The following is a 24,965-nucleotide window of genomic DNA, read 5'->3' as shown; positions in this document are numbered from 1 at the left end:
ATTTATAAGAGTAAGTACAATGGTAAGCAACAATCAACTAGCTTGGCAAACCATTCTAAGCTAGTAAACAATTCCAATGGTTTAATTAGCTTTAATACTAGCTTGATGGGACCCACATGTCAAATTATTTTTCCATAAGCATTAAAAAAACTTAATGAATTTTATTTTGTTAATTAAAACATATAATAAATATTACGAGAAAATTGAGTTGTTGCGGCGGAGCACCGTAAATCCATCAAATGGGATGACTTCCAAATGTGTTCCACTAAATCGGCTTTTAGTTGGTGATGCAAATTTCTATCTCGGATGTTTGCATCCATGGAAAGAAAATTTTGAAAATCTCCAATAAGCCCTTGTTGAACATCAATAGTACCGGTTTCCCAAAATGCACCATGATTAAAATTTCTTGAGTATGTATGTCTCTCATCCTCGACAATCATATTATGCATTATGATGCACACATCCATTATATCATGTAATGTAGATTTACGCCAACACCGAGCGGCTCCACGGACAATTGCAAAACGAGCTTGAAGAACTCCAAAGTATCCCTCGACATCTTTTCTTGCACTTTCATGCTTTTTTTAAGCAAATTCTCTTAGGGGATTGTTTGTTAACATGGACAAATATAGGCTATATTGCAGCCATACGTTTAGAGAATTAGAGGTAGTAGTAGTAGTAGCAATAGATTTTGTTGAATAATATAAATCTAATAATAATAATAACCTTGCTTAAAAAGACGCACAATGATCCTACCAATTTGGATAACCTTGCTGAGGAGAGTACAGCTACTGCTGCATATCGTAATCTCAACACAGCCTACCATAGTTTTCTGAGCCAAAAATCAAAAGTGAATTGGTTACATGAGGGTGATGAGAACACACAGTTCTTCCATTCTCAAATCAAAACCAGACAAATTCATAACAAAATTTTACAAATCAAGGATAAGGAGGGTATTATACAGTCTAATCACCATGATATTGAGAAGGCTTTCCTTGGGTATTATGAGGAGTTACTGGGGACTTGTAGAGAAACTGATCCTGTTCATGTCCCAACTGTAAGAACTGGTTCTCTGGTTACTGCACAACACCATCAGATTCTTCTGAAGCCTGTTACCAGTGATGAGGTAAAAAAGAGTATCTTCTCTATCCCTGCCAATAAATCTCCTGGGCCTGATGGATTCTCTAGTCAGTTTTACAAGAACTCTTGGGATGTGGTTGGGACTGATATTGTTACTACTGTTTTGGACTTTTTCAATACTGGCCAGTTGTTGAAACAGGTGAACACCACTAATATTACACTGATACCTAAAATTAGCCACCCTATTTCTGTTCTTGATTATCGTCCAATAGCCTGCTGCAACATCATATACAAGAGCATTGCAAAAATTTTATGCAATAGGCTAGGAGAGGTGTTACCTGATATTATCTGCAGTAGTCAAGGGGCTTTTGTGAAAGGGAGAAGCATTGTGGAAAACGTTCTTATTTGTCAAGATCTGGTGAGATTGTATAATAGGAAAGCAGCTTCCCCAAGGTGCTTAATTAAGATTGATTTTAGGAAGGTTTATGATACTGTAGAATGGGGGTTTGTGAAACAAATGTTGTGTGCTCTAAAGTTTCCTAAGAAGTTTATTCATCTGGTAATGACCTGCATTTCCACTCCATCCTATTCTATAAACATCAATGGGAGCTCTTTTGGATTTTTCAAAGGAAAGAGAGGGTTAAGGCAAGGAGACTCACTCTCTCCTCTAATTTTCTCCATCTGTATGGACTATTTATCTAGGATTTTGGGTGTGGTTGCTCAACAAAATGATTTTAGCTACCACCCAATGTGTGGGCATATCAGGCTAAATCATCTACTGTTTGCAGATGATTTACTTCTTTTTTGCAAAGGCACTGAGGTTTCTATTATGTGGATGTTAAGAGGATTCTCTACCTTCTCTTCTTCTTCTGGACTATGCTTAAACAAGGAGAAAACTGACATCTACTTCAATGGGGTTCCTGATCAGGTCATCAGTAACATAAGGCAGATTTCAGGGTTCAGGAGAGGGGCTTTGCCATTCAAATACTTGGGAGTACCCATCTCTTCAAAAAGATTGAATAAAAATGAGTGTGCCAAACTCACAGACAAGATTGTTGCAAGGATCAGGGCTTGGGGAACTATACATCTTTCATATGCAGGCCGTCTGGTCTTGGTGAATGCTGTCTTAACTTCATTACACTCTTACTGGGCTACTATATTCCTAATACCCAGTGGTGTCATAAATAGAATTGATTCTCTGTGCAGAAATTTTCTTTGGGAGGGCAAAGATTCTTACTCAAGAGCACCCAATGTGAATTAGAATACCTGTTGTACTCCTAAGAAAGAGGGTGGGATTGGTATAAAAAACTTGAAGATGTGGAATAGAGCTTTATTAGGGAAGTAAACTTGGTGGCTAGCTACAAAAAGGATCACTTATGGGTTCGTTGGGTTAATCATGTGTTTATGAAAGGTACTAATTGGCAAGACTATGCTGCTCCATCTGACTGCAGCTGGTCTTGGAAGAAGATAATCCAGGTTAAAGGTAAGTTCAAAGCTGCATATACTGGTGACCTTTGGCAACACAACACTAAACCTTATACTGTTGTAGAGGGTTACCTTTGGTTAAAGCCACCTGCACCAAAAGTTCCTTAGAGACATGTCTGCTGGAATCCCCTGAATGTACCCAAAACATCTTTCATTTACTGGGCATCCAAACACCAGAGGCTGCTGACGAGAGATAGAATCATCAGGATGGGATTTGGACAGGAGGATAGATGCTTTCTCTGTGATGATGCGCCGGAAGACCATGTCCATCTGTTCTTTCATTGTGCATTTAGTCAGAGATGCATAAGAGCTTTGCAAATGAGACTGAGAACTACCTTCCCACCTCAGTTGTTTGAACAGTGGCATAAATTTGGAAGAGGGAGGAGCAAACTGTAGCGTAATTTTGTGAGTGCTTGTGTTGTGAGCCTCACGTATGATATTTGGCACACGAGGAATATTGCTAGAGTTCATGGCCAGGTACTACGTCCTAAATTTATCATATCACAAATTGTGCTCAAAGTCAAGCAACGATGGAGTAGAAGGAATAAGAGTATGTTGAAACAGAGTGATCAAGTATGGATGGATAGCTTAGATATTTAATATCTTGAATTTGTTTTGTCAGTTAGTGTGGTAGCCTATACGATAGTATACGAGAATGATGTAATTATTGGATGATATTTTTTTAGATTAATATACTCACCCTTCACCAAAAAAAAAAATAATAATAAAAAATAAAAAATTTATTGAAATAAATTTTTTATTGGTTGATTGATAATTGTGGGGCCATATAAGCAAATAGCTTAATGAAGCAACAAGATTAAGCCAAGCCAATATTTATGACCTTCTCCAATGGTGTAGCAACTAGCTTGCAATTTTAAGAAATTGCAAGCAGGTCCCTAAGATACACCATTGGACTTGCTCTAATATAGCGCTCTATTTTCTATTATAGGGTAATTAAGTTTATGATAATATTCCAACAAACGAAGATGGTGGTCTTTGAATTTAATCATGTTAGTTTTCAAGTTTTTTTTTTTTGAAATTTTTTCCTGATTTTAGTTTATTATGAAATAGCAATTTTACTTTTTTTCCTCCTCAATTATGATGCTATTTGCTCTTATGGTGTTATTGTGATGTTATTCCGGTGTCACTTAGATTTTTTTTACTACTTTGATTTTTTTACTCTTTTTTTTAACACATGTTATTGTGCTATTATTCTGGTGTTTATTGTTATTCTGGTGTTATTGTGATGTTATTCCGGTGTCACTTTGATTTTTTTTGCAACTTTGATTTTTTACCCGTTTTTACCACGTGTTATTGTGTTGTTATTGTGATGTTATTCCGGTGTCACTTTGATTTTTTTACTACTTTAATTGTTTTTACTCTTTTTTTTCCCCGTGTTATTGTGTTGTTATTGTAGTGTTATTGTGGTGTTATTGTAGTGTTATCTGTGTGCTGTTGGAGTATTATTCTGGTGTTATTGTGTTGTGTTATTGTTGTAGTTTTCATCTAACTCAAAAAACCCCGAAACAGTGACAAATACCATCAATTGACAACATTCAACCAATTGTCAGACCACTCACTAATTAAACTCACCAGAAACAACAAAGTGATCATCACCATCATTATTGTCAAATCAACAAAATCATCATCCCAAATCACCGTATCGTAAAGCAATATAGGAGCAAGATAAATCAAGTGGTGTTAGTCCAGTGGTAACTGGGTTAAACCTTGAAGCTTGCAGAAATGCAGGAGTTGAGAGGTCCCGGGTTCGACACACAATTTGGGGCGATGATCACATCGCATCAGCGGCTGGAGGAAGTGTACTACATGGTCATGCATGTGGTGGTGCGGGAATCGTGGTGGGGGGATTCAACCCCCTCGTCATCAAAAAAAAAAAAAAAAAAAAAAAAAAAGGGAGCAAGATCGAAGGGCACGAACAGATACCATTAGAGGTTGAATACCTAATTGAACTACCACAAGCTTCACCACGTCCTGCATCATCAATTTATACTCGGAACAGAAAATGAAACCAAAATCAGAACCGAGTGCTAAATCAGCCACCACAGCTTCATGCAGATTCGTACCAGCAGCGTCAACATCAATGCCCTTCAAGCATCACTACCTCACCTCCTTCGAGCAAACACGATTCAAATTACATATCAATTTTACTAGAAACTAAGTTAAATCCGTCTACTTTTGAACTTATGAATTTCATCTATACTCCAGTGAACAGCCCGCCCTCAAGTTCAGTCAGCTCTCCGGCATATTGACATCAAGCAAGCGACCCTAGGTGGTCAGACCACCAGTAGCAGCTTGTTGCACCACCACTTTTCCAATCATCAGCATCCACGCGAGCAACCTGCTCCACTCCTCTTCTCTCCACCACCATTAATTTTACCACACCCTTAACCAGTCTACTACCTCACCATTGAAGCTCACCCAGACACTCGAATCACCATAGGACTCCCTCGTCCACCAGTTTGCATCAACTCGGTTCGACACGCCACCGACCGCAATATCAGCTCGCATCAAACTCAGTTTAAAACGCGACATGACATCCTGAGTTTAAAACGCCGACACGCCGGAAATCGAAGACTTCACATCTCCGACATCATTCACCGCCGCATCGACATTCAACACGCCTTGGTACCTTCAAGAAGGCCGACGAACCTGCACTGCGACAAACGCTTGAACTCCAAGATGACTCACCGGAGAGATGACGCAACAGAGAAGTAATCGTACAGAGCCTAAGAGTTCGTCAGTGAGATTTATAGATTTAGATGAACAATTGTTTGATTCAATGCCTAAGTCAAAATCAAATTTAATATTATTGGTAAGAAATTGAAATGTATCTGGTAGAAGTCGATGTTGTAATTTGTAGATAGAGAGAAAGATTAGAGAGATTTTTTAATGGGCATGTTAGTTTTCAGCGAGAGAGTATTGTTTGTATTTTCGTATGTGTTTGGTTTGTTGATTGAATCTCAGCGGTCTATTTGTTCTCATCCATTTACTGAGATTTGTGAGCACAGACTCACCATAAGAACCAAACTCACGAGATTCCGCCTCTATATAAAGCGGGATCTCGTGAGTTTGGTTCTTATGGTGAGTTTGTGCTTTAAAATCTACAGCATTAGATAAAAAGAACTGAGTACTTGTCTGCCTTTACTTATTATATAGAGAGATGTGAGAGCTAGAGTGATAAAGTGAGCTAGAGTGGAAAAATGACTTTACCCGATCCTCCCGTTTCTGACTCCCCTGAACCACCACCTCTGCCTTCAAGAAGCACATGCAACACCCCCCGCCTGCCGGATCCTCCTGAGAGTCACTCTGAGTCGCTGCACTTTGGTCACCCATCGCCCACACCCCTCCAAACTCTACCCTACAAAAAACCCCTTAACCCATCAACCTCCACCATGAATTGTGGGAATTCAGAAAAACCATCTATGACCACTGATCGGACTAAATCGTACAGTGCCGCCCTCACAAATTCCTTATTAAACACTCTTATCCCAACCTCAACACCCCAAAAAGAAACCCACCCCTCTCCACCTCCGTCCGTCGGGTCCTCCTCTGATCCGCGCATCGCTCTGCCCCCTGCTGTCCTTTCATCAATCCAATCAAGATGGGAAAAATCGCTCATCATCAAACTCACAGGTAAATCGCTGGATTCCAACCACCTCTCTACTTCTCTCCGTTCTCTGTGGAAATGTAAACTTCCGATTAAGCTTGTGGGTCTTGGGAAAGGATTCTATTCCTGCTCGATTGGGAACAAGGAAGACCTCCAGAATATTAAATCTAATGGGCCTTGGTTCATCCACGGCCATTACCTTCATGTTCAAGAATGGAAACCCAATTTTCAAGCTTCCTTGGCGCGGATTAAATCTGTTCCGACATGGATTATTCTCCCGGAATTACCAATTGAGTACCATCGCTCCGACGTTCTTCAGGCTATCGGGAATTCCCTTGGTGGGTTCATTAAACACGATCAAAATGGCTTGAATAGAAATAACGCCCGGTTCGCGCGGATCTCAGTCCATCTTGATCAGTCGAAGCCTCCGCCGGCGAGGGTGTGGATTGGTAATTTTTGTCAGGAAATTAAATTGGCAGAAAAACCCAATTTTTGCTTTAATTGTCAAGGACAATGTGTTGGCTCTTGCTCTACCCATCCCCCTTCTGGAAATCTGGTTACCCCTAACCACGTGCCTAATGGGTCCAAAATAATAAGCCAAACTGTGGATCAGAATAAGTCGAAAAATTCAAACCCCACTATTTTGACTAATCCCCCTGACAACTCTTGGACCTTGGTTCCTTTTAAGAATAATGGTATGTCCTCCTTTCATCCTTTAAATAAATTAAAACTCCCTATTTTAGCTCCTGTCAATTCCTTACCCATCTTCACCATTGTGGACAAAATCAGTACCACGTTATCCCTCCCCTCTACCTTTAACTTGGACCGTTTTTTCTCCCCTTCACCTCTCCTTCACTTTCTGCCTCAACCTACCCCTCCTTTCCCCCTTTTAACTTTCCTCCATTCTGATTCCTTTGAAGACCATCACAATGACAAACAATCTATCCCTAATCCAAAACTTCCTCTTCCCTCCCCCCCACCCGGATCCAGAAACCGAACAGACCCTAATCCTCCACCACTCCTTCATACCCTCAACATACACTCCGATGCCGACTCTTTTCCAGAAACCCCCGCCATCAAAACCCGTAACCCACATCATCGTCTTCCACCCGGATGTGATACCCGCGGACTTCTTCCAACCCCCACCCCTCACCTTCCCAGAAGCTCTAATCAACAAAACAACCTTCATATTCGAACATCGCCTCGTTTCGCCTCAAGTTCCCGTTCCCCTTCTCCGCTCAATACTATCCATCCCCTTATCCCCTCCCCTTTCCTGCCTGAACTTATGCCTTGTCAACCCCCTCTTGAAAAACAGATGCGTCGCCCCTGCCCCATCTCTTGGAGTTATCAGATCTGCAAGTACTCCCTCCCGCCCTCATGATCTTTATCCTGTGGTTTGTTCAAACCAATCATCCCCTCCACTTGGACTCAGTGGTCCCGCCTGCCCTCGAGTTCCTGCTGGATCCCTCACCAATATTGCCTCGATTGAGAGAAATTTATTCATTGAACTTGACTTCCAAGGACCTCCTGGTGGCGAGCTTCACCAACACTGTGAAACTGTTCCGCACTGTAATGCGGATGAGGCAACTAGAAATCTGGATAAGTTGGGACAACATATTAATCCCAAACCACTCGGCTGTGAGCCTGATGCACAGACAGCTACTCATGACAATGTGCGGCACGAATCTGAAACTCTTCAGTGCTCGACTAGAGCGAGAAGTAGACGTAGTAGAGGGCGCGGACTGCCCGGAGGCTCAAGCCGAGCTCATTAACTCTTTTTTGGTGCCTGAGGATATGAATATTCTTTTTTGGAACTGCAGGGGTATTGCTAGACCCTCCTTCTCTACCCACCTCTCCTACCTGATTAATGCCCACAAACCAAACATTGTGATCCTCTCTGAAACTCGGGTTAACTCTCCTAACTCCCTGACCATTGTGCAACGTCTCCCCTTTGACTCTTTTGAGGTTCTGGATCCAGTCGGCTTTGCTGGTGGAATTATCATCCTCTGGAATGCGGGTGATGTTGCTGTGACTCTTGTCAACAAAGGCGCCCAACTAATTAATGTGGTGGTTCAGGTAGTCTCAACAAACTTTACTTTTTTATTATCTGCAATCTATGCGAGTCCTAAATTCAAATATCGTCGTAACCTGTGGAATGAACTTATCACTCTGTCCCATAATTTGAGAACTCCCTGGGTTTGTGTTGGAGACTTCAACGAAGTCACTTGTGCTGGGGAAAAAATTGGAGGAAATGGAATTAAGTTAAATAGAGTCAGTTTGTTTAGCTCGTCTATGAACATTTGCAATCTGATTGATATCGGGTTTTCGGGCCCAAAGTTTACGTGGACCAATCGCAGGCGTCTTAACCCTATCCTTGAGAGGCTTGACCGTGTCGGGGTTAACCAACTCTGGCTTGACCAGTACCCCAACTCCCATAATTACCATCTCACCCGCTTGTCTTCCGACCATTGCCCTATTCTCCTTAAGACCACCCTGACCTTTAACCCTTTACCTAAACCTTTTAAGTTTGAGTCCTTTTGGCTTGCTGACCCGGGTTTCCTCCCTCTTATCTCTTCGGCCTGGCCAGTTGGCCATCAGTGTGTCACATCTAAGCTCTCTTCCCTCAGCCTTGTCCTCTCCAACTGGGCCAAGGAGACCTTTGGTAGCCTGACCAGGAAAAAAAATACGTTGAATGCTAGGCTTTTGGGCACCCAACGCCAACTTTGCACCCATCCCCGTTCTGAGTTCCTCCTTAATCTTAATGACTCTCTTCTTAGCGACCTCAACCGTGTCCTTGACCTTGAACATGCCTATTGGAAAGATAGAGCCCGTATTAACTGGCTCTTGGACGGAGACCGGAACACTTCCTTTTTTCAAAAATCTGTAACCCTCCGCCGTAGTTTCAACCGCATTATTTCCCTATTCAATGAGGTCGGGCAAACGATTACCAACCAGGACGACCTTGTCTCTCATATTACTTGTTTTTTCACTAAGCTTTACTCTTCTGAGAAATGTGTTGTGGTCCGTCCTCCCCCCTCCACTCTCCCCCCCATCACTTCCTTCTTTACTCCTCATGATGATGAGATTCGCCTGGCCCTTTTTTCCTTGGGCTCCAACAAAGCCCCGGGACCGGACGGTTTCCATGCGGGTTTTTTTTAAACGCTGCTGGCATATTGTTAGTCATGACATCATTCCCTTTATCCAAACCATCTTTGGGACAAAATGTGTCCCTCAAACCATAAATTCAACTTCCATTTCTCTAATCCCCAAAATTCCTTCACCCCAAACCATCTCTAACTTTAGACCTATTAGTTTATGTAATACCACTTATAAAATCATCACTAAGATCATCGTTAATCGCCTCAAACCTTTCATGCACACCATCATCTCTCCCAACCAAGGGAGCTCGATCCCTGGTCGTGGCACTGATTCTAATTTCATCATTGCGTCTGAAATCCTTCATTCCATGCATTACTCTAAAAGTAAAATTGGATGGTTCGCCCTTAAGCTTGACCACGAAAAGGCCTTTGATCGTCTGGAATGGGACTTTATCCACTCCTCCCTCATTCATGCTCGCATTGATCCTGACACCATCTCCCTCATTATGAGTTGCATCTCCACGTCTTCTAGTCATGTCCTCTTCAATGGCTCTCCCTCGGCTGCTTTCCAACCTTCACGGGGAATAAGGCAAGGCGACCCCCTCTCTCCCTACCTCTTCATCATCTGCATGGAGGCCCTTTCCACCCTCATCCACCAATCCTGCCTTGACCGAGACTGGACTCCGTTCCCCCTGGGAAAAGGAGGTGTTACCTTCTCCCACCTTCTTTTCGCGGATGATATCCTCCTATTTGGCCGTTCCTCTGAACAGAACCTCTGCGCCCTTCAAGACACTCTCCTCTCCTTCTCCTCCTCTTCTGGTCAAAAAATCAATTGTCTCAAGAGTAAGATTGTCTTCTCTAAGCACACTCCCATTGAGGAAATCACGATGTTTGAAGCCTCCCTTGGGATCAAGTCCACTAAAAGCCTCGGGACTTACCTCGGTTTCCCACTCACCTGGAAAAAGCCAAAGAGATCTGAGCTCCAGCCCATCCTTGATGCCATCCAGTCCAAGCTTGCTAATTGGAAAACCCAATTTCTTTCTAAAGCTGGAAGACTCTGTCTTATTAAGTCCACCATCAATGCAATCCCCTCCCATACTATGCAGTGCATCCGTCTTCCCTCTTCTATGTTGAATGATATTGATAAGACTACCCGCTCTTTCTTGTGGTCCGGTCAGTCCTCTAAGAAGCTCCACCTCACCAAGTGGGACCTCGTCACCCAGTCAATTGCGCTTGGGGGACTTGGAATTAAAGCTTCTCGCCAACTTAACAATGCTTTCTCCACTAAACTGTGTTGGAAGTTGCTCTTGGACAACACGTCCGTGGCCTCTGCTGCCATTAAGAGTAAATATTTGAATTCTTCCTCTACCCCCTTTAGGTATGGTTCCCACATTTGGAAGAATGTCGGGACTGGTTGGCCAATCCTTAAGAACCACCTTACTTGGTCTATTGGTGATGGTTCTACCATCTCCCTCTGGAATGACCAGTGGTCTAGCCTTGGTACCCTGAGAAGCATTATCTCCGGCCCTCTCACCTCCCTCTCTTCTGAAGCTAGACTTAGCACCATCATCTCCAACGGACAATGGTCCCTTGAGTCCCTCGAATTCATTCTCCCTGACCGGTGTATTGAGATCATCCGTGCTATTCCTCTCCCCTCCTCCCCAAAGTCTGATGTCCTCACTATCTCCCTTGCTCCGAAAAACAAGTTTTCCCTTGGCTCCACCTATGCTTCTCTTTTTGATCTTTTCACCCGCCCCCCCTCTTTCTCTATTGACCTCCTGTGGTTGTGGGGTCTTCGCACTCAACCGAAGATCAAACTCTTCCTTTGGCTTGCTTGGTGGGACAAACTACCACATAATCTCACCCTTCATAAAAGATCTATCCTTCCCTCCCCTTGTTGCACTTTGTGCGATAGCCCTTCTCTTAATGAATCCTCCATTCACATCCTCCGCGATTGCAGCTTTGCAGGCGATGTCTGGTCCCAGTTTAACGTTAGCCATGGTTTTTTCTCCCTTGATCTTCAACCGTGGCTTCATGAAAACTGTACTTCTGCTGACGCCTCTTGGAGTACCCTCTTCTCTTTCATTATTTGGCGTCTTTGGCTGAGACGCTGTGATCTCATCTTTTCCCCTAAACCTTTCACCCCCCCTTCACTTCTTTGCAATGCAATTTCTGCCCAAGCCTCCGCCTGGATTTCTGCCAACCACCCTGTCCCCTCCACAACTCCTAACTATGAGTCACGACCTTCTGCCTCTCGCTACCCGAGTAGCTGGGCCCCTCCTCCGCATGACTGGCTTAAAGTCAATGTCGACGCGGCTTTCTCCTCCTCCTCTCTGTTTGCTAGTATTGGGTGTGTTGCTAGGACAAGCGATGGTTCCTGGGTTCGTGGGTGGTCTACTAGGTTGTTTGGCCCTAGCCCATTCATTTGTGAAGTCCTCGCCATTAGGGAGGGCTTACGTTTTGCTTCTTGGTCCACGGAAAACTTTTTGATTGCTTCGGATTGTTCTAATGCCGTTAATGTTATTTTGAGTCGTGATCCCCCTTGTGGACCATATACTAATATTATACTTGAGTGTAGGGAACAATTAAAAGCTTCGCCCCGGTTGAAGCTTGTTTTTGAGAAGAGATCGGCTAACAAAGTGGCGGATGCAATTGCCAAGGCTTCAAGCAAAGACACTAGTTCATGTAACGATTTTTTGTGTGGGATTTTGCCCCACCCTTTGTCTTAGACTGTTGTAACATTGATTACATTTCGGCATGTGCGCCTCTTCCTCCCGACCCTCCGCCATGATGTACTTGAACTCTCTTTTTTAATGTTATTTTGTCCATTTTAACCAAAAAAAAAAAAAAAGATAAAAAGAACTGAAGGGCTGAGATTTAGTCTCATATACAATTGGTTTAACAACAAAAACTCACGCGAAAAACAAAACACTGGCAAATAAAATCTCAACCCACTAAAATAAGATAAACATCTCTTTCTAGCCTTTCTCTAAAAAAAACCCCAAAATCTCTAGCAAACATAAAAAATTACACATTCAATATCGTGATGGCAACGATACTCGAACTGTGGTGGCTGAATATGTGATAATCGACAAAAGGCGTGTGGATGTCGGATCTTGGGAAAGTTGGTAGTCTGAATCTGGTGGGAGAAGATGGTCGAATTAAGCCTTGGTAGGTTGTTGTCGATGTGTGAGCGAATTGGTTGCTGCCGCTGGTGTGAATTGGTTCGACCATGGTGACCACGGAGTCAGGTTTTCTGTAGCTGGATGCGATGGACTGAACTCGTGTTTGTCGAATCACTGCTCGTTTTGTGTTGAATCGAGAGATTGGTACTCATAGCTGCTGGTGCGTATTAGTCCAATTGATGGAGTCGGGTTCAGAATTGAGCCTTGTTAGTTGCTCATTGCGGGTTCGCTACTAGGTTATTCACAGGTAATGGTGAATGAGATGATGGTGGAGCGTACGGTGATGTCGGGGATGGATGTTATATGAAATGGTGTTGATGGGCTGCTCGGTGCTGCTATTGTGGGCAATTAGGGGGCGTTTGGTACGAGAAAGGGTAAGAGAATGAAATCAAGAAAGGGTAAGAGAGGGAAATGAATGAGATCACCCATATTATACTTGGGTGTTTGGTTGACAATTAGAGGGAAAAGGAATTAAAAGTCAACATCCACCACCTCCACCACCATTACCCACCACCTGCCACCATTATCTACACCGACACCACCACAAGTAGCGGCGCCGACGATCTTCCTCACGGTACCCCACGACGAAGCTAATCACCGCGCCTCACGCCCTTAACAAACACCACAATCCCGACCCCAAACACCTTATTCATTCTAAAAAAAATCCACCACAACCCTTCGAAAACCCCTCCCCCACCCCTTAAAACACCGGATCTCGTGGTGTGGCGGCGTCGGGCGGTTGTAGTGGTGTGGCCGAGGAAGGTGTTGGTGGTGGTTGGTGGGGGTGGGAGAGTTATCTTGAAGGTGTTGGTGTGGTGTTCGGTGGTTGAGGATATGGGGTAGCGTGGACAAAGCGGTGTCGTTGGTGGTGGTTGTGTCGCGCTCGGTCGGTGGTGGTGGTTGTGTCGGTGTGGTGGGTGTAGGGTGTAGGTGGCAGTGGTTGACGGTGTGAGAGGGTGTGGTGGGTGTTGGTGGGAGTGGTGGAAATAGGGAGTAGGAGGAAGAAGGGATTATGGGGTTATGCGCTTACCCAAGGGGGGGAGGGGTAAGGATGAGAATGGTTTTGGGGGTAAGGGGGAGTATGGGTTACCCTTTCTTTGTGTCAAACAAACAACAACAAAAGGAATCAACCATGTTTATTCTCTTTCCCTTTCCTTATTCCCCCCAACCAAACGCCCCCTTATAGTTGAGTTGGTTCATTATTTTTGGTTAGATCGTGAATAGGACAATGACAAAGAAATGGCAGCATTTGGTATGGTGAAGGGATCAGGTCAATGACCTTGGTCTGTCTTTTGTTTTGGATCTCATACATTTCCTCAAATTTTGTTCAATTTGTTACTTAGACCTGCTTTACTTGGCTCGCCTTGATCCATCTTGCTTAGACGATCTTCCTTTCATTCGCAAACTCATACCTACAAAATTAAACGCAAAAAACAGTGTAAATGCTATAGAGAGTAGTGTAAAATACTACTAACACGGGAATTGTCAATGGTAAGCAGTACCCATGGAAAACTGACTAATAAAGTAATAATGTTAATAATGGAGGTAATAATAGTAGTGAAGGAGAGGTAGGAGGGTGGTTTGGTATACTTGGTCTTTGAATTTTGTGTGTATCTAAAGTCGTGAGAACGGTATTTCGTGAAGAGGGCATATGGGACTGACTTGGTGTCTTTTGTCATTTATTTGGCAGGAATAATATCACAATAACACCAGAATAACAGCACAATTACATGCGGTAAAAAAAAAGAGTAAAAAAATCAAAGTAGTAAAAAAAATCAAAGTGACACCAAAATAACATCAAAATAACAGCAGAATAACAGTAGAAAAAAAGCACAATAACACGTGGTAAAAAAAAAAAGAAAAAAAATCAAAGTCGTAAAAAAAATCAAAGTGACACCGGAATAACATGACAATAACACCAGAATAACAGCACAATAACATGCGGTAAAAATAAGAGTAAAAAAAATTAAAGTAGTAAAAAAATCAAAGTGACACCGGAATAACATCACAATAACAGCACAATAACAATAACAGCACAATAACATGTGGTAAAAAAAAAGAGAAAAAAAATCAAAGTCGGAAAAAAAAAAAAAGCAAAGTAAAAAAAAAAGCACAATAACAGCATAATAACACGAGGTAAAAAATAAGAGTAAAAAAAATTTCAAGTAAAAAAAATCAGGTACAAAAAGAAAAAGAAAAAAAAGGTAACATAATGAGAAAATTAGAGAAAAAGATAAGAGAAAAAAAATCAAAGTTGTAAAAAAAAAGTATAATAACACGGGATAAAAAAAGGAGATAAAAAAATTAAAGTAAAAAAAAAAGAGTAGCACTAGAAAAAAGAGAAAATAAGTAAATGACAGTGATTTTATATGACAGGTAAGATTAAATCTTGGCCATTCATCTCTAATATAATCTAGCCATTTGAGATTTCCAAGACAAACTCACAATAAGATAAAACAAAACTTACAAGAACCTAACCTCTCTCTCTCTCTCTCTCTCTCTCTCTCTCTCTATATATATATATATATATATATATATATATATATATATATATATATATGAGTCTCCTCCTAGGTGTGAATCCATAAGTCCTCATCCAAGCCATTGGATGAGGAAAATGGGTGGCTGAGATTAGAAGAAAAAAAAGGGATTAATGCACTAATTTAGTCACTCTCTCTCTCTACCTCACTAATTAATCACTAATCCACCATAATTCACTATATAAGATATATCTTTCATCTCACATAATATCTTTCACTTTCTCCCTCGAAAATCCAATAAATCAAAAATCCAACTAAATAAAACATCCAAATCTCCCTCTGTAGATACCTCAAAATGTCTACCGGCCTTGGAACACCCGATGATGAGGCCCTTATTTAATTCGGAATGAAACTAACTTGAATTTGATATACGGTTATTTATGCTCAAAATCGTCCCCAAAACAACCATTTTATAACCCAGCCCACTTCGACAATTTACCACATTTTTAACCTACTTAATTGATCATGGGAGTAATATTTTATATTAACGGCACGAAACCGTAAATATTAGTGAGTAATAATACTTTTTATACTTAAGACGACATCTAATCGGGCCAAATAATAAAAGTAAGTATAAGCACTAATTGTTCTATAAGACCACTCTTATCATAAGACAGGCCCAATTAGCAAATAAGCCCAAACTTCAGTCAATTCTCTTAACCCCTCTAGTTTCTCTTCTCCATCGTGTCCTCAACTCCTTCCCAAGTTAAGCTAACCATTGCCTTCAACCATGTCAAATTGTCAATCTTCACCGACGACGACCTTCGCTCAGCCTCCAACGACAACCGGATTCTGCACGCCGCTCCACAGAAAAATTTGTCTAAGGGCATGAGTGTTTAACTTAAAACACCAAGTTATCAATCTAAAACTTAAAAAGATGGTCATGATACTCATGAAACTAAAAACCTTGCTTCTAACAAATAAACCATAGTTACACTAAGTAGCTATAAGCTAAATTTATGTAGTTTTCAAGTGAAACGTCCAACTCTAATTTACCAAAAAATTGAAACTATAAGAAAACAAAACTATACAAATTCATTGTTATAAGAATTTATGAAACTTTCAAAGTAAAATTGTAAGTTTTGATGCCAAAATTAGTGGTTGTCAAACTAAAATACTAAATGAAGCCTCAGGTGAATAGAATCAATAATTTTATTGAATTTAAAAGCTTGAAGTTCTTAATTTAACAACACGAGTTTTCAAATCAAAACAATTAGTTGTTACAAATTAGAAATACGAATTTTCATCTAAAAAGTTTTGAAGTTAAAACAATAAGATATTAAATTAAAACGACATGTATTAAACAAATCTACAATTAACCATAAATCACAACTCATAAATTGCAACTTAAAACTCAAAGTTTTCCATTTAAAAACACGAGTATTCAACTTCAAAACCTGGAAATTTGAAAATCGAATACGAAATCTAGTTGTGGGTGCGTTGGTGGTTGGCGATTTATCGATAGCTGTCGACAAAGATTCTCGAAATCTTACCTCTGAGGTTTTACTGATTGGCGGAGGGTGATGAAGGGCCAGAAGAACGTGATGGAAACGACAAGAGCAAAAGCGGTGTGAAGGTGGTGAGCGCGTGCGCTGCAATGAAGTTACGACGGTGGAGGAGCTGATGGGTTGAGGCCTGAGGGGATGAGACTATGAGATGAGTTTCAATGGAGGACGTGGGTACTGGGTATGGAGGGTAGAGGTTTCAATTTTATTTAGCTTATACTTCATTTGTTGGGCTAGTTTCTCCTATTGGACCCGTCTTATGCTATGAGACGGTCTCATAGGAGAGTAGCTGAAGTATAAGGCATCACACTTTATGTTGCTTTAAATAAAGATTGGACGAAATATAGGCCCAAAGGAAAGGCCGAAACACGTGGAGTACCCGATAGCAAAATATGACAAATTGGACAACAGATGAACGTGTTATACGGAAAACACAAGTAATTGCTAAAAGTAAGAGATGCACAGGGATTGGGATAGTGGAGGATGTCAACGATAACTATTAGTGGCAAAAATACCACTAGGATTATAATTCCAACAGTACACAAATTTGGTAAAGATAGAACGTCGGATAAATAAATTCGATCTTACGGAAGTTTCCGTTCTTGTAAAATACTCTCGTCCTAACTAGTATAAATACTCCCCTTTACACCCTTATTCAAACAGAGAAAATTCATAAAAAATATACTACCTTTTCAGAAAATACTATTCCATACAAAATACTACCTTCCCAGAATACCCTCCACATACATACATCCATCCTATTTTGAGCATAAAGACGCCCTAAAGTCCGTTCGAGTAAGCTAATTGTCGAAACGCCGTATCCAGGTAGGCCTCGTTCGAGTAAGCTAATTGTCGAAACGCCGTATCCAGGTAGGCCTGAGGGTGTCGTATCTATTCTTTACTTCTTATATTATCGTAATTTAGCTTTCGTTGTATGTAAATAATTTGTATAAAATTGTTCTAAAAAAACGTTTTCTTTTGCTTAAATCGTCAAATATATAATATTACAAATAAATAGTAGAGGTCGTCAGTTCGATGGGCGGTCCGGGTGCCTAACACCTTCCCTGACCGTAACTTTACCCCCGAATCCAGGGATCAAAAGGGGCTTTTTCCATTAAAATATTTTTGTATGTTTTTTTTATAAAACCTACTGGCGACTCCATACTTATTTATATATTTTCGAAAAGGAAATTTTTTTCAGGGATGTCACAGTGGCGACTCCGTTGGGGACTTAATAGGAGGGTAAGACTTGAAATTTATTTGTAAAGTTATATATTTGACCAATAGAAAAACGAGTTTGTCATGAAATTTGTTTTCTAGTTTGTTTGCACGCAATTACCAATATGCTTTTGGCCAATTTCATTATGTTACGTAAGTTTGTCCTACCACTCTCTCGTTTCTCATGCGTGGAATTGTATGCTTTATTCGGTCGTCTATTTTGTCAATTGTATTATTATCAGCATGTTTATTGAAAAGACAAAAGAGGCATAGGCTCTCCGTAAGCCATTATTATGTCATTTAAGTTATCCTAATTTACCCTCGGTAAAGTACGTTGTATACTTAGAAGGTCCATTCGACCGACTAGGCCTTGCACGTATTTTCCACCTCATGACGTCGTGTTTTGGCAACTCGCTTGGTCCATATGACTGGGTGAGCACAAAAGCGAGAGATACCCTCGTGGTGTTTTAATGTTATGAGTACCCAATTTCCTACCCACAAACCTAACCATAGATCCCGTAGAACCTTTGTCTAGGTCATGTTTGATGTGTCCTGCTTGATTTATTTTTGGGTCGTGTAATTTATCTTTGTATGATATATCTTTCCCATACTGAGACATCACATTATGATTGTCCTTTGAGCTTCGTATATTAATAAAAAAGTCCCAAAACATTTGCAATTGATCATTAGAGTTAGAGTCACCATACTGAGACATCACATTAGGATTGTCCTTTCCCAAACATACTTGCATCATGCATATTGCATCCGCCACTGTCATAGCACACACCCCGTTAGTTTGTCCGTCAGTCCATCCCTGCACATTTAAGGTTTCCTTTTGTAAATATAGTAAGCATCTGCATATAGCATCACCAGTAGAGCATGCATTATTCACATCTAAGCAGCTCAGACCCACTCACCGTCCTGCGTTTTCGTTACGCGCGTCTGACCTTCAGTGTTTGCATATGGCATTATCAATTCATCAGTACTATACCTGCTGTTTGTCAAAAAAAAAAAAGAAAAAGGGGTTAGGATTAGTGTACTTGTATTAAGCTTTACCCGCATCATTCAGTCCATTTGCGTATTAAATAAATACAACATGCATCCTAGGTAGTTCGACATATGCATGCTCTATTCTAGTCCTGTTATAAAAGTAATAAAATCCTTCTCTAAAGCTAAAATGTCATGATCCAGGATAGGGAGGCGTAAAAAAGACCCAAACTTAGTAGTCACTCCAGCTTGGGGACGAGAGAAAGGTACTGGAAGACTAATTAGTATACCGCAAGCCGTACTTGTAACCCAACCACCAGTCACCATGTCGCTCGAAGAATCAGTCAAAGACCTTAAGAATGCTCTATCCATTTTGACCGACCGATTGTCATCCATAGAAGACAAAACCAAGGATGACGGTAGTAGTGAGGATGACATAACCAAAAAGCTCAAGGACAAGGAGAAACTTATCAAAAGAAACACTAAGTATGCTGACCTACTCGATGTTGAATGCAACATGCCGAACATGCGAGGCAAACTACCCCCTAAATTTACGACCACTGACCTACCAAAATTCAAGGGGACCGAGCATCCAACTCACCACATAAGGAGCTTTGTACAAGCAATGGCTTTAAAAGAAGTAGATGCATCAATTTTTCCGGCTATTTTTCCTTCCACTCTAGAAGATGTAGCCCGGAGTTGGTTTTTCTCCCTAGATCCTATACGTGTTTCTAATTGGGAAGACATAAAAAAAGAATTTCTGACACAATATTCCAGCAATGCAGACTTATTAATCACAAGGCGAGATTTAGAAGTTGCGAAACAAACTGAGAAAGAAGGTTTTACATATTTCTTAGCCCGATGGAGGAATAAAGCTGCAAAAATGATTGAAAGACCGCCCGAAGCCGAACAAGTGGATATTTTTGTGAAAAATTTGCGAGAACCTTATAAATCACACCTGCGCTATGCAGGCATTGAATCCTTTGCTCGGCTAAACAAGATCGGTATACAAATAGAAGATGATGTTGTCGAGTCTACTGCAAAAAATCAGTCCAAAGGTTGCTTTAACAAAGATAAGAAAAACTTCGCTTCAACCTCTAAAGGGAGAGATTCAGTAAATGCCGTGGAACAAAAACCAAGAAGGGAGTTCACTGATCTAGGTATGAGCCTCTCACGAGCACTGGACCGATTAATTAAGGAAGGATATATAAAACCTATTGGACCCACTCCAGATCCAACAAACAAAAGTCCGAAATGGAGGGAAAATGAATATTGCAAATATCACAGAGGTAAAGGGCACGATACGGATTATTGCTTCACTTTAAGGCATGCTATCCAAAATTTAATTGATAATCGCACTATCCCTTTACCCAAAGCAGCTCGAAAGCCAAACAATAATAAAAATCCACTCGGAGACGTTCTGGCCATCTCAGCTAATGACTCGCTTATATCGACTCGACTCAGTTTATATATGATGTTATGGGTTTATGGGTGAGTGATGAGGAGGACGAATGGGAAGATGATGATACGACTCATGATATTTGGGGTGATGAAGAAAGAGTATCTAATGACATTTGGGCAGATAATGAAGGCAAAGACGACACTGATAATGAACTCGACCAGAACAATGTACAACATTTAACTCGGTCAGGTAGGCACTATAAACCTACTGACGCAAGCCCATCCCAGGTTATGCAAAGTAAAGAAAGAGAAAATAAAAGTGCACAGGAAGATGATGCTCTCATTAAGTTGTTCAAGAAACTAAAGGCTGACATTACAGTTTGGGATCTATTATGCAATTCGCTGGAACACAGGCAGGCTATTCTAAATGCATTAACAAGTATGAGTGTCCCATCTGCAACTACCCCGGCTGAACTAGCAAGTTATTTGACAACGGACAGAGAGGCACCAATCATTACGTTTTCTGATAAAGATTTACCCCCAGAAGGGATAAAACACAACAAGGCGCTCCACCTAACTACGCTGTGCAACAAGAAATATGTTCCACTCTCACTAGTTGATAACGGATCGGCAGTAAACCTCTGCCCACTTCGAACTGCCCAAGTTTTGGGCTTTGAGGAAAAAGATTTTAAAAAGACTAATCGGATAGTTCGTGCATATGACAACACACGTAGAGACGTACTGGGGCTACTTACAACTAATATTACCACTGGACCCGTAGAAAAGAAAGTCACGTTTCTAGTCATTGACATACCTGCTTCATATAACCTTCTTTTGGGAAGGCCATGGCTTCACGAGCTTAATGCAATATCATCATCCCTGCATCAAAAAGTTAAGATGATTATTCAAGGATCGGTAATTACTCTAGATGCATCACCGACCAAAGTGGAAGTCACACCCAATCCAGTATTACAAGTCAACCATGGTGAAGATGATGTAGACCTATGGGGTTTCAGCGAAGAGGTCACTTTCATAGAAGACGAGTCACCCCCCCATTGATAAAAAAACTAGCCCCTATTATGCAAATACTACTGTGAACTTAATAATGAAAAACAGTGGCTACATGCATGGGACAACACTTGGTAAGACGCCCAAAAGGGCATCCGACCCTTCACTTAATAAAACCAAACACGACCTCTTTGGGTTAGGATATCACCCATCCAAAAAAGAAATAAGAGAAGCATTTACAAAGAAAATGAAGGAAAAAGCTGCTAAGAGAGACAATAGACCTACAAATCAAACAATAGGTGCATATCCACACACATTAAATGGACAATTTGTCAAAGAAGGTGATTATTTTCCATATTTTAACTTTCCAGAACCATTCTTTGTCGAAAAGACAAAACAGAAAGTTCCTGGATTTGAAATATTTGAGGACTGTCACTTTTATGAGGAGGCACTTCCCCTCTCATTAAAAATGCCAACCGAAGATTGGATTCCAAAAACAAATAATAATGCCTTTGGTTTACTCTTTGGACATGCACCCATAAAACACTCAGACCATTTTGTCATGGCACCTCAAGACAGCAACTTTGACCCTTCTAAGCTAATCACAACTCATTACAACAATAACATGGAGCATGGATGGCGTAAAACCTGGAAGTGGACTACAACCAATGGAAAGAGTATCAAAATCAGTGTGGGAGAAGGGCCTATGTTTGAGGAAGCTGAGTCCGAACCCGAATCTGAAACCGAGTCTGAGACAGAGAGTCAGTCAGAGCGCAAGCAGGGGTTTTCACCCTTCCATACCTCTATCGAGTCTAGTATTATCAAGTCTAGTGTCCTAAATGAGTCGGGGTTTAACCCTATTTCTTTTCATGCTGAGTCGGGGAGTTCCCCTATTAATTATAATTCAAGTTCAAATTCCGAGTCTAGTGATCTACTCCTTAATGTACTTCTTTCCAAGGATAATAAAATAGCTTTCAATTACTTGTCTGGTTCTCCTACCTCTCCCATATCTTATTCTGATTGTTTAGTTTCCGATGAAGATGAGTTGCCAAAAGATATAATAAAAGCATTAACACATCAGGAAAATAAAACATCAATAATTGAGGAAACAGAATTAATAAATATAGGCGCAGCTCAAGATAAGAAAGAAATAAAGATTGGATTGTCACTAAACTCAGAAGAACGAGCAAGTTTGATTAAAGTACTCACAGAATATCGTGACGTGTTTGCCTGGTCTTATAAAGATATGCCCGGCATAGACTGAGAAATTGCTGAACATACTATCCCACTGTATCCTGCTGCAAAACCCGTAAAACAGAGACTTAGAAGGATGAAATCAGAATGGGCATTAAAAATAAAAGAGGAAATACAAAAGCAATTAGATGCAGGTTTTATAAGAGTAGCTAACTACCCGGAGTGGGTGGCAAACGTTGTTTCAGTACCCAAAAAAGACGGAAGGGTCAGAATGTGTGTTGACTATAGGGACCTTAATAAAGCAAGTCCAAAAGACAATTTTCCACTACCCCATATTGACATTTTAGTGGATAACACGGCTGGTCACGCTCTACTTTCTTTTATGGATGGTTACGCGGGGTATAATAAAATTAAAATGGCCGAGGAAGATATGGAGAAAACTACATTCCTCACTGAATGGGGAACATATTGTTATACGGTTATGCCATTTGGACTTAAAAATGCGGGAGCCACTTACCAAAGGACCGCCACAACACTATTGCATGACATGATACACAAGGAGGTCGAGGTCTATGTAGATGATATGATAGTAAAGTCATTGGATAGAGAAGGTCATACGACCGCGTTACAAAAATTCTTTGATAGGCTCCGAAAATATAATGTTCGACTCAACCCGCAAAAATGTGCTTTTGGGGTTACCTCTGGGAAGCTTTTAGGATATGTTGTTAGTAATAGAGGCATTGAGGCTGATCCATCCAAGATCAAGGCAATTAGAAATATGCCACCACCAAAAACAGAGAAGCAAGTTCGGGCATTTTTGGGACAGTTACAATACATTACTCGTTTTATATCCAAGCTTACCATGGTGTGTGAACCAATTTTTAAGAAACTAAAGAAAGGGGCATCCCTTAAATGGGATGAACAATGTCTTGAGGGGAATGACATTCACCACGGACCCGTCATCTACAAGGACCATGGGCACATTCTTCCCGAGACATTGCACAGTAATGTATAGGGCAAGATTATGGTTGGCTCCGAAGGGAGGGATATCTTCATCGGAGAAGACGACTGGGTTGTTCAAATTAGGGGCGTCCCTCGTCATGTGCGCCACTATTTCTTCAGGGGAAGAGGTAGAGGGCACGGTTAACTTCCCCAAGGCCTGTAGCAAAGCATGTCGATGGTCAAAGGATGTCGCGATCAGTTGCCAAATTGAGATTTCGGCTTTTGCTTTCTGAAGCTGTTTGAGGATTGAATTCTCAGGAGCTCTTGGTTGAGTGTCTACGTCCGGGACAACTTGGTCGTTTGTTGTTGGAACGACCGTTGGATTGTTCGGGTTCTGATAGGGGCGTCCGGACCAGGTAAGGTGACCAATCTCTTTCGCCCGTTTCTCTTTCTCTGGGACAATATAGACATCTTCAACATCATCTCTCCAGATGCCATTGATTTCAGGATCTCGAATGCACCTTGGAGGGGTATTTCTTAGTGGGCAGTTTTTGTGAGGGTAGTTTTTGTGGGGGTGATTATTGTGAGGATGATTATTGTGAGGTGCATGCCAGAATGGTCGCGGGAGCAATCCATCCTGGTGAGGGTAGTTTTGGGCGCTCAGGGGACTCTCCCTCGGGCGTGGTGGTGGAGTATTGAAGATAAGTCGATGGTAGGCATCGTCAAGTCGGGTGATCCTTTCGGAGAGACTGGCTATGGCTTTCTCAACCTGTTGGAACATAGTGAGCATAGTGGCGGCACTGAACACAAATACTCCATCCGAGGGATCTTTCTCCAAGGCGTTCACCTCGTCATCAACTGGCGGAATGAGGTGTGAGCAGTCCAGAGTTGGCTCATCGTTGGAGATGGCGTGGATTCCCAGAGGATTTGTTTTGTTGTTTGGCTTAGTCGGCGAGGGTAAAGGCAAATCCCCTTTCTCAATCATGTCTTGGATGATGTGTTTGAGTTTGAAGCAGGTTTCAGTATCATGCCCCTTCCCTTGATGGTACTGACAATAGGCATTGGGGTTCCAAAAGCGGGATTTCTTAGCATCGGTCGGATCCGGGGTGGGTCCGATTGGTTGTAACTTCCCCTAGTCCATGAGCCTCTTCAAAGCACTTGCATAAGTCTACCCTATATTAGTGAACACTCTCTGGGGGCGCTCAGCTCTCTTAGCAGATGGTTCAACGAGGTTGACTTCATCAATTTTGTTCGTTTGGCCGTAAGGGCGGGAACCGGTTATGGTGGATCCTTGGTAGCCTCTGCCAGTGGTCTTGGCCAAGACGCCTTTCCGGAGGTCATCTTCAATCCGTGTCCCCAGAATTTGCAGATCCTGGAAGGTCTCTATATTTTGGTACCTTAGTAAGTTGGCATACACTGGGCGGAGATTGTTGACGAACTTTTCCACCAAAGTTAATTCACTCGGCTTACTGACCAATTGAGTACTCACCCTCCTCCAATGGGTTAAGAACTCGGTGAACCCCTCCTTATCATTCTGGGTTAGAACCTCGAGAGTACGGGTATTGGCTTGGATTTCAACATTGTCGGCATATTGTTTGGCGAATTCAACTGCAAGCTCATCCCAAGTAGTAAGGTTCTTCGGGTCGAGGGAGTAGTACCATTGGCGAGGGATCGGTTCCAAAGAGGACGGGAAG

At 41.6% G+C, this 24,965-nt stretch overlaps 2 protein-coding genes across 2 annotated transcripts; both read left to right on the top strand.

Annotated features, from left to right (window-relative positions):
• The first annotated feature begins 5,786 nt into the window (after positions 1-5,786).
• LOC141601774 (uncharacterized) lies at positions 5,787-12,020 on the top strand. The gene is made up of 4 exons (XM_074422077.1): positions 5,787-6,580; positions 7,509-7,892; positions 8,014-9,214; positions 9,540-12,020. The coding sequence occupies exons 1-4, from the start codon at positions 5,787-5,789 to the stop codon at positions 12,018-12,020; spliced, it is 4,860 nt and encodes a 1,619-aa protein (XP_074278178.1).
• Positions 12,021-19,051: 7,031 nt separating this feature from the next.
• LOC141601773 (uncharacterized) lies at positions 19,052-21,186 on the top strand. Its single transcript, XM_074422076.1, has 2 exons — positions 19,052-19,840; positions 20,191-21,186. Exons 1-2 carry the CDS (start codon positions 19,052-19,054, stop codon positions 21,184-21,186), a joined length of 1,785 nt encoding a protein of 594 aa, XP_074278177.1.
• The last annotated feature ends 3,779 nt before the right edge of the window (positions 21,187-24,965 follow it).

Source organism: Silene latifolia, chromosome 9 (genome assembly GCF_048544455.1).
Source record: "Silene latifolia isolate original U9 population chromosome 9, ASM4854445v1, whole genome shotgun sequence".
Taxonomy (NCBI): domain Eukaryota; kingdom Viridiplantae; phylum Streptophyta; class Magnoliopsida; order Caryophyllales; family Caryophyllaceae; genus Silene; species Silene latifolia.
This window is presented reverse-complemented; position numbering and strand designations above follow the sequence as displayed.

What these genes read in the sequence shown, in the direction of transcription:
- LOC141601774 (XM_074422077.1), top strand. Translation starts at nt 5,787, where the DNA reads ATGACTTTACCCGATCCTCCCGTTTCTGACTCCCCTGAACCACCACCT. An exon ending in TTGAATAGAAATAACGCCCG is followed by an intron (nt 6,581 to 7,508) that starts GTTCGCGCGGAT and finishes CTTGAAAAACAG; the next exon opens with ATGCGTCGCCCCTGCCCCAT. An exon ending in CACGAATCTGAAACTCTTCA is followed by an intron (nt 7,893 to 8,013) that starts GTGCTCGACTAG and finishes TTGGAACTGCAG; the next exon opens with GGGTATTGCTAGACCCTCCT.
- LOC141601773 (XM_074422076.1), top strand. Translation starts at nt 19,052, where the DNA reads ATGTCGCTCGAAGAATCAGTCAAAGACCTTAAGAATGCTCTATCCATT. An exon ending in CCTCTAAAGGGAGAGATTCA is followed by an intron (nt 19,841 to 20,190) that starts GTAAATGCCGTG and finishes GACTCGACTCAG; the next exon opens with TTTATATATGATGTTATGGG.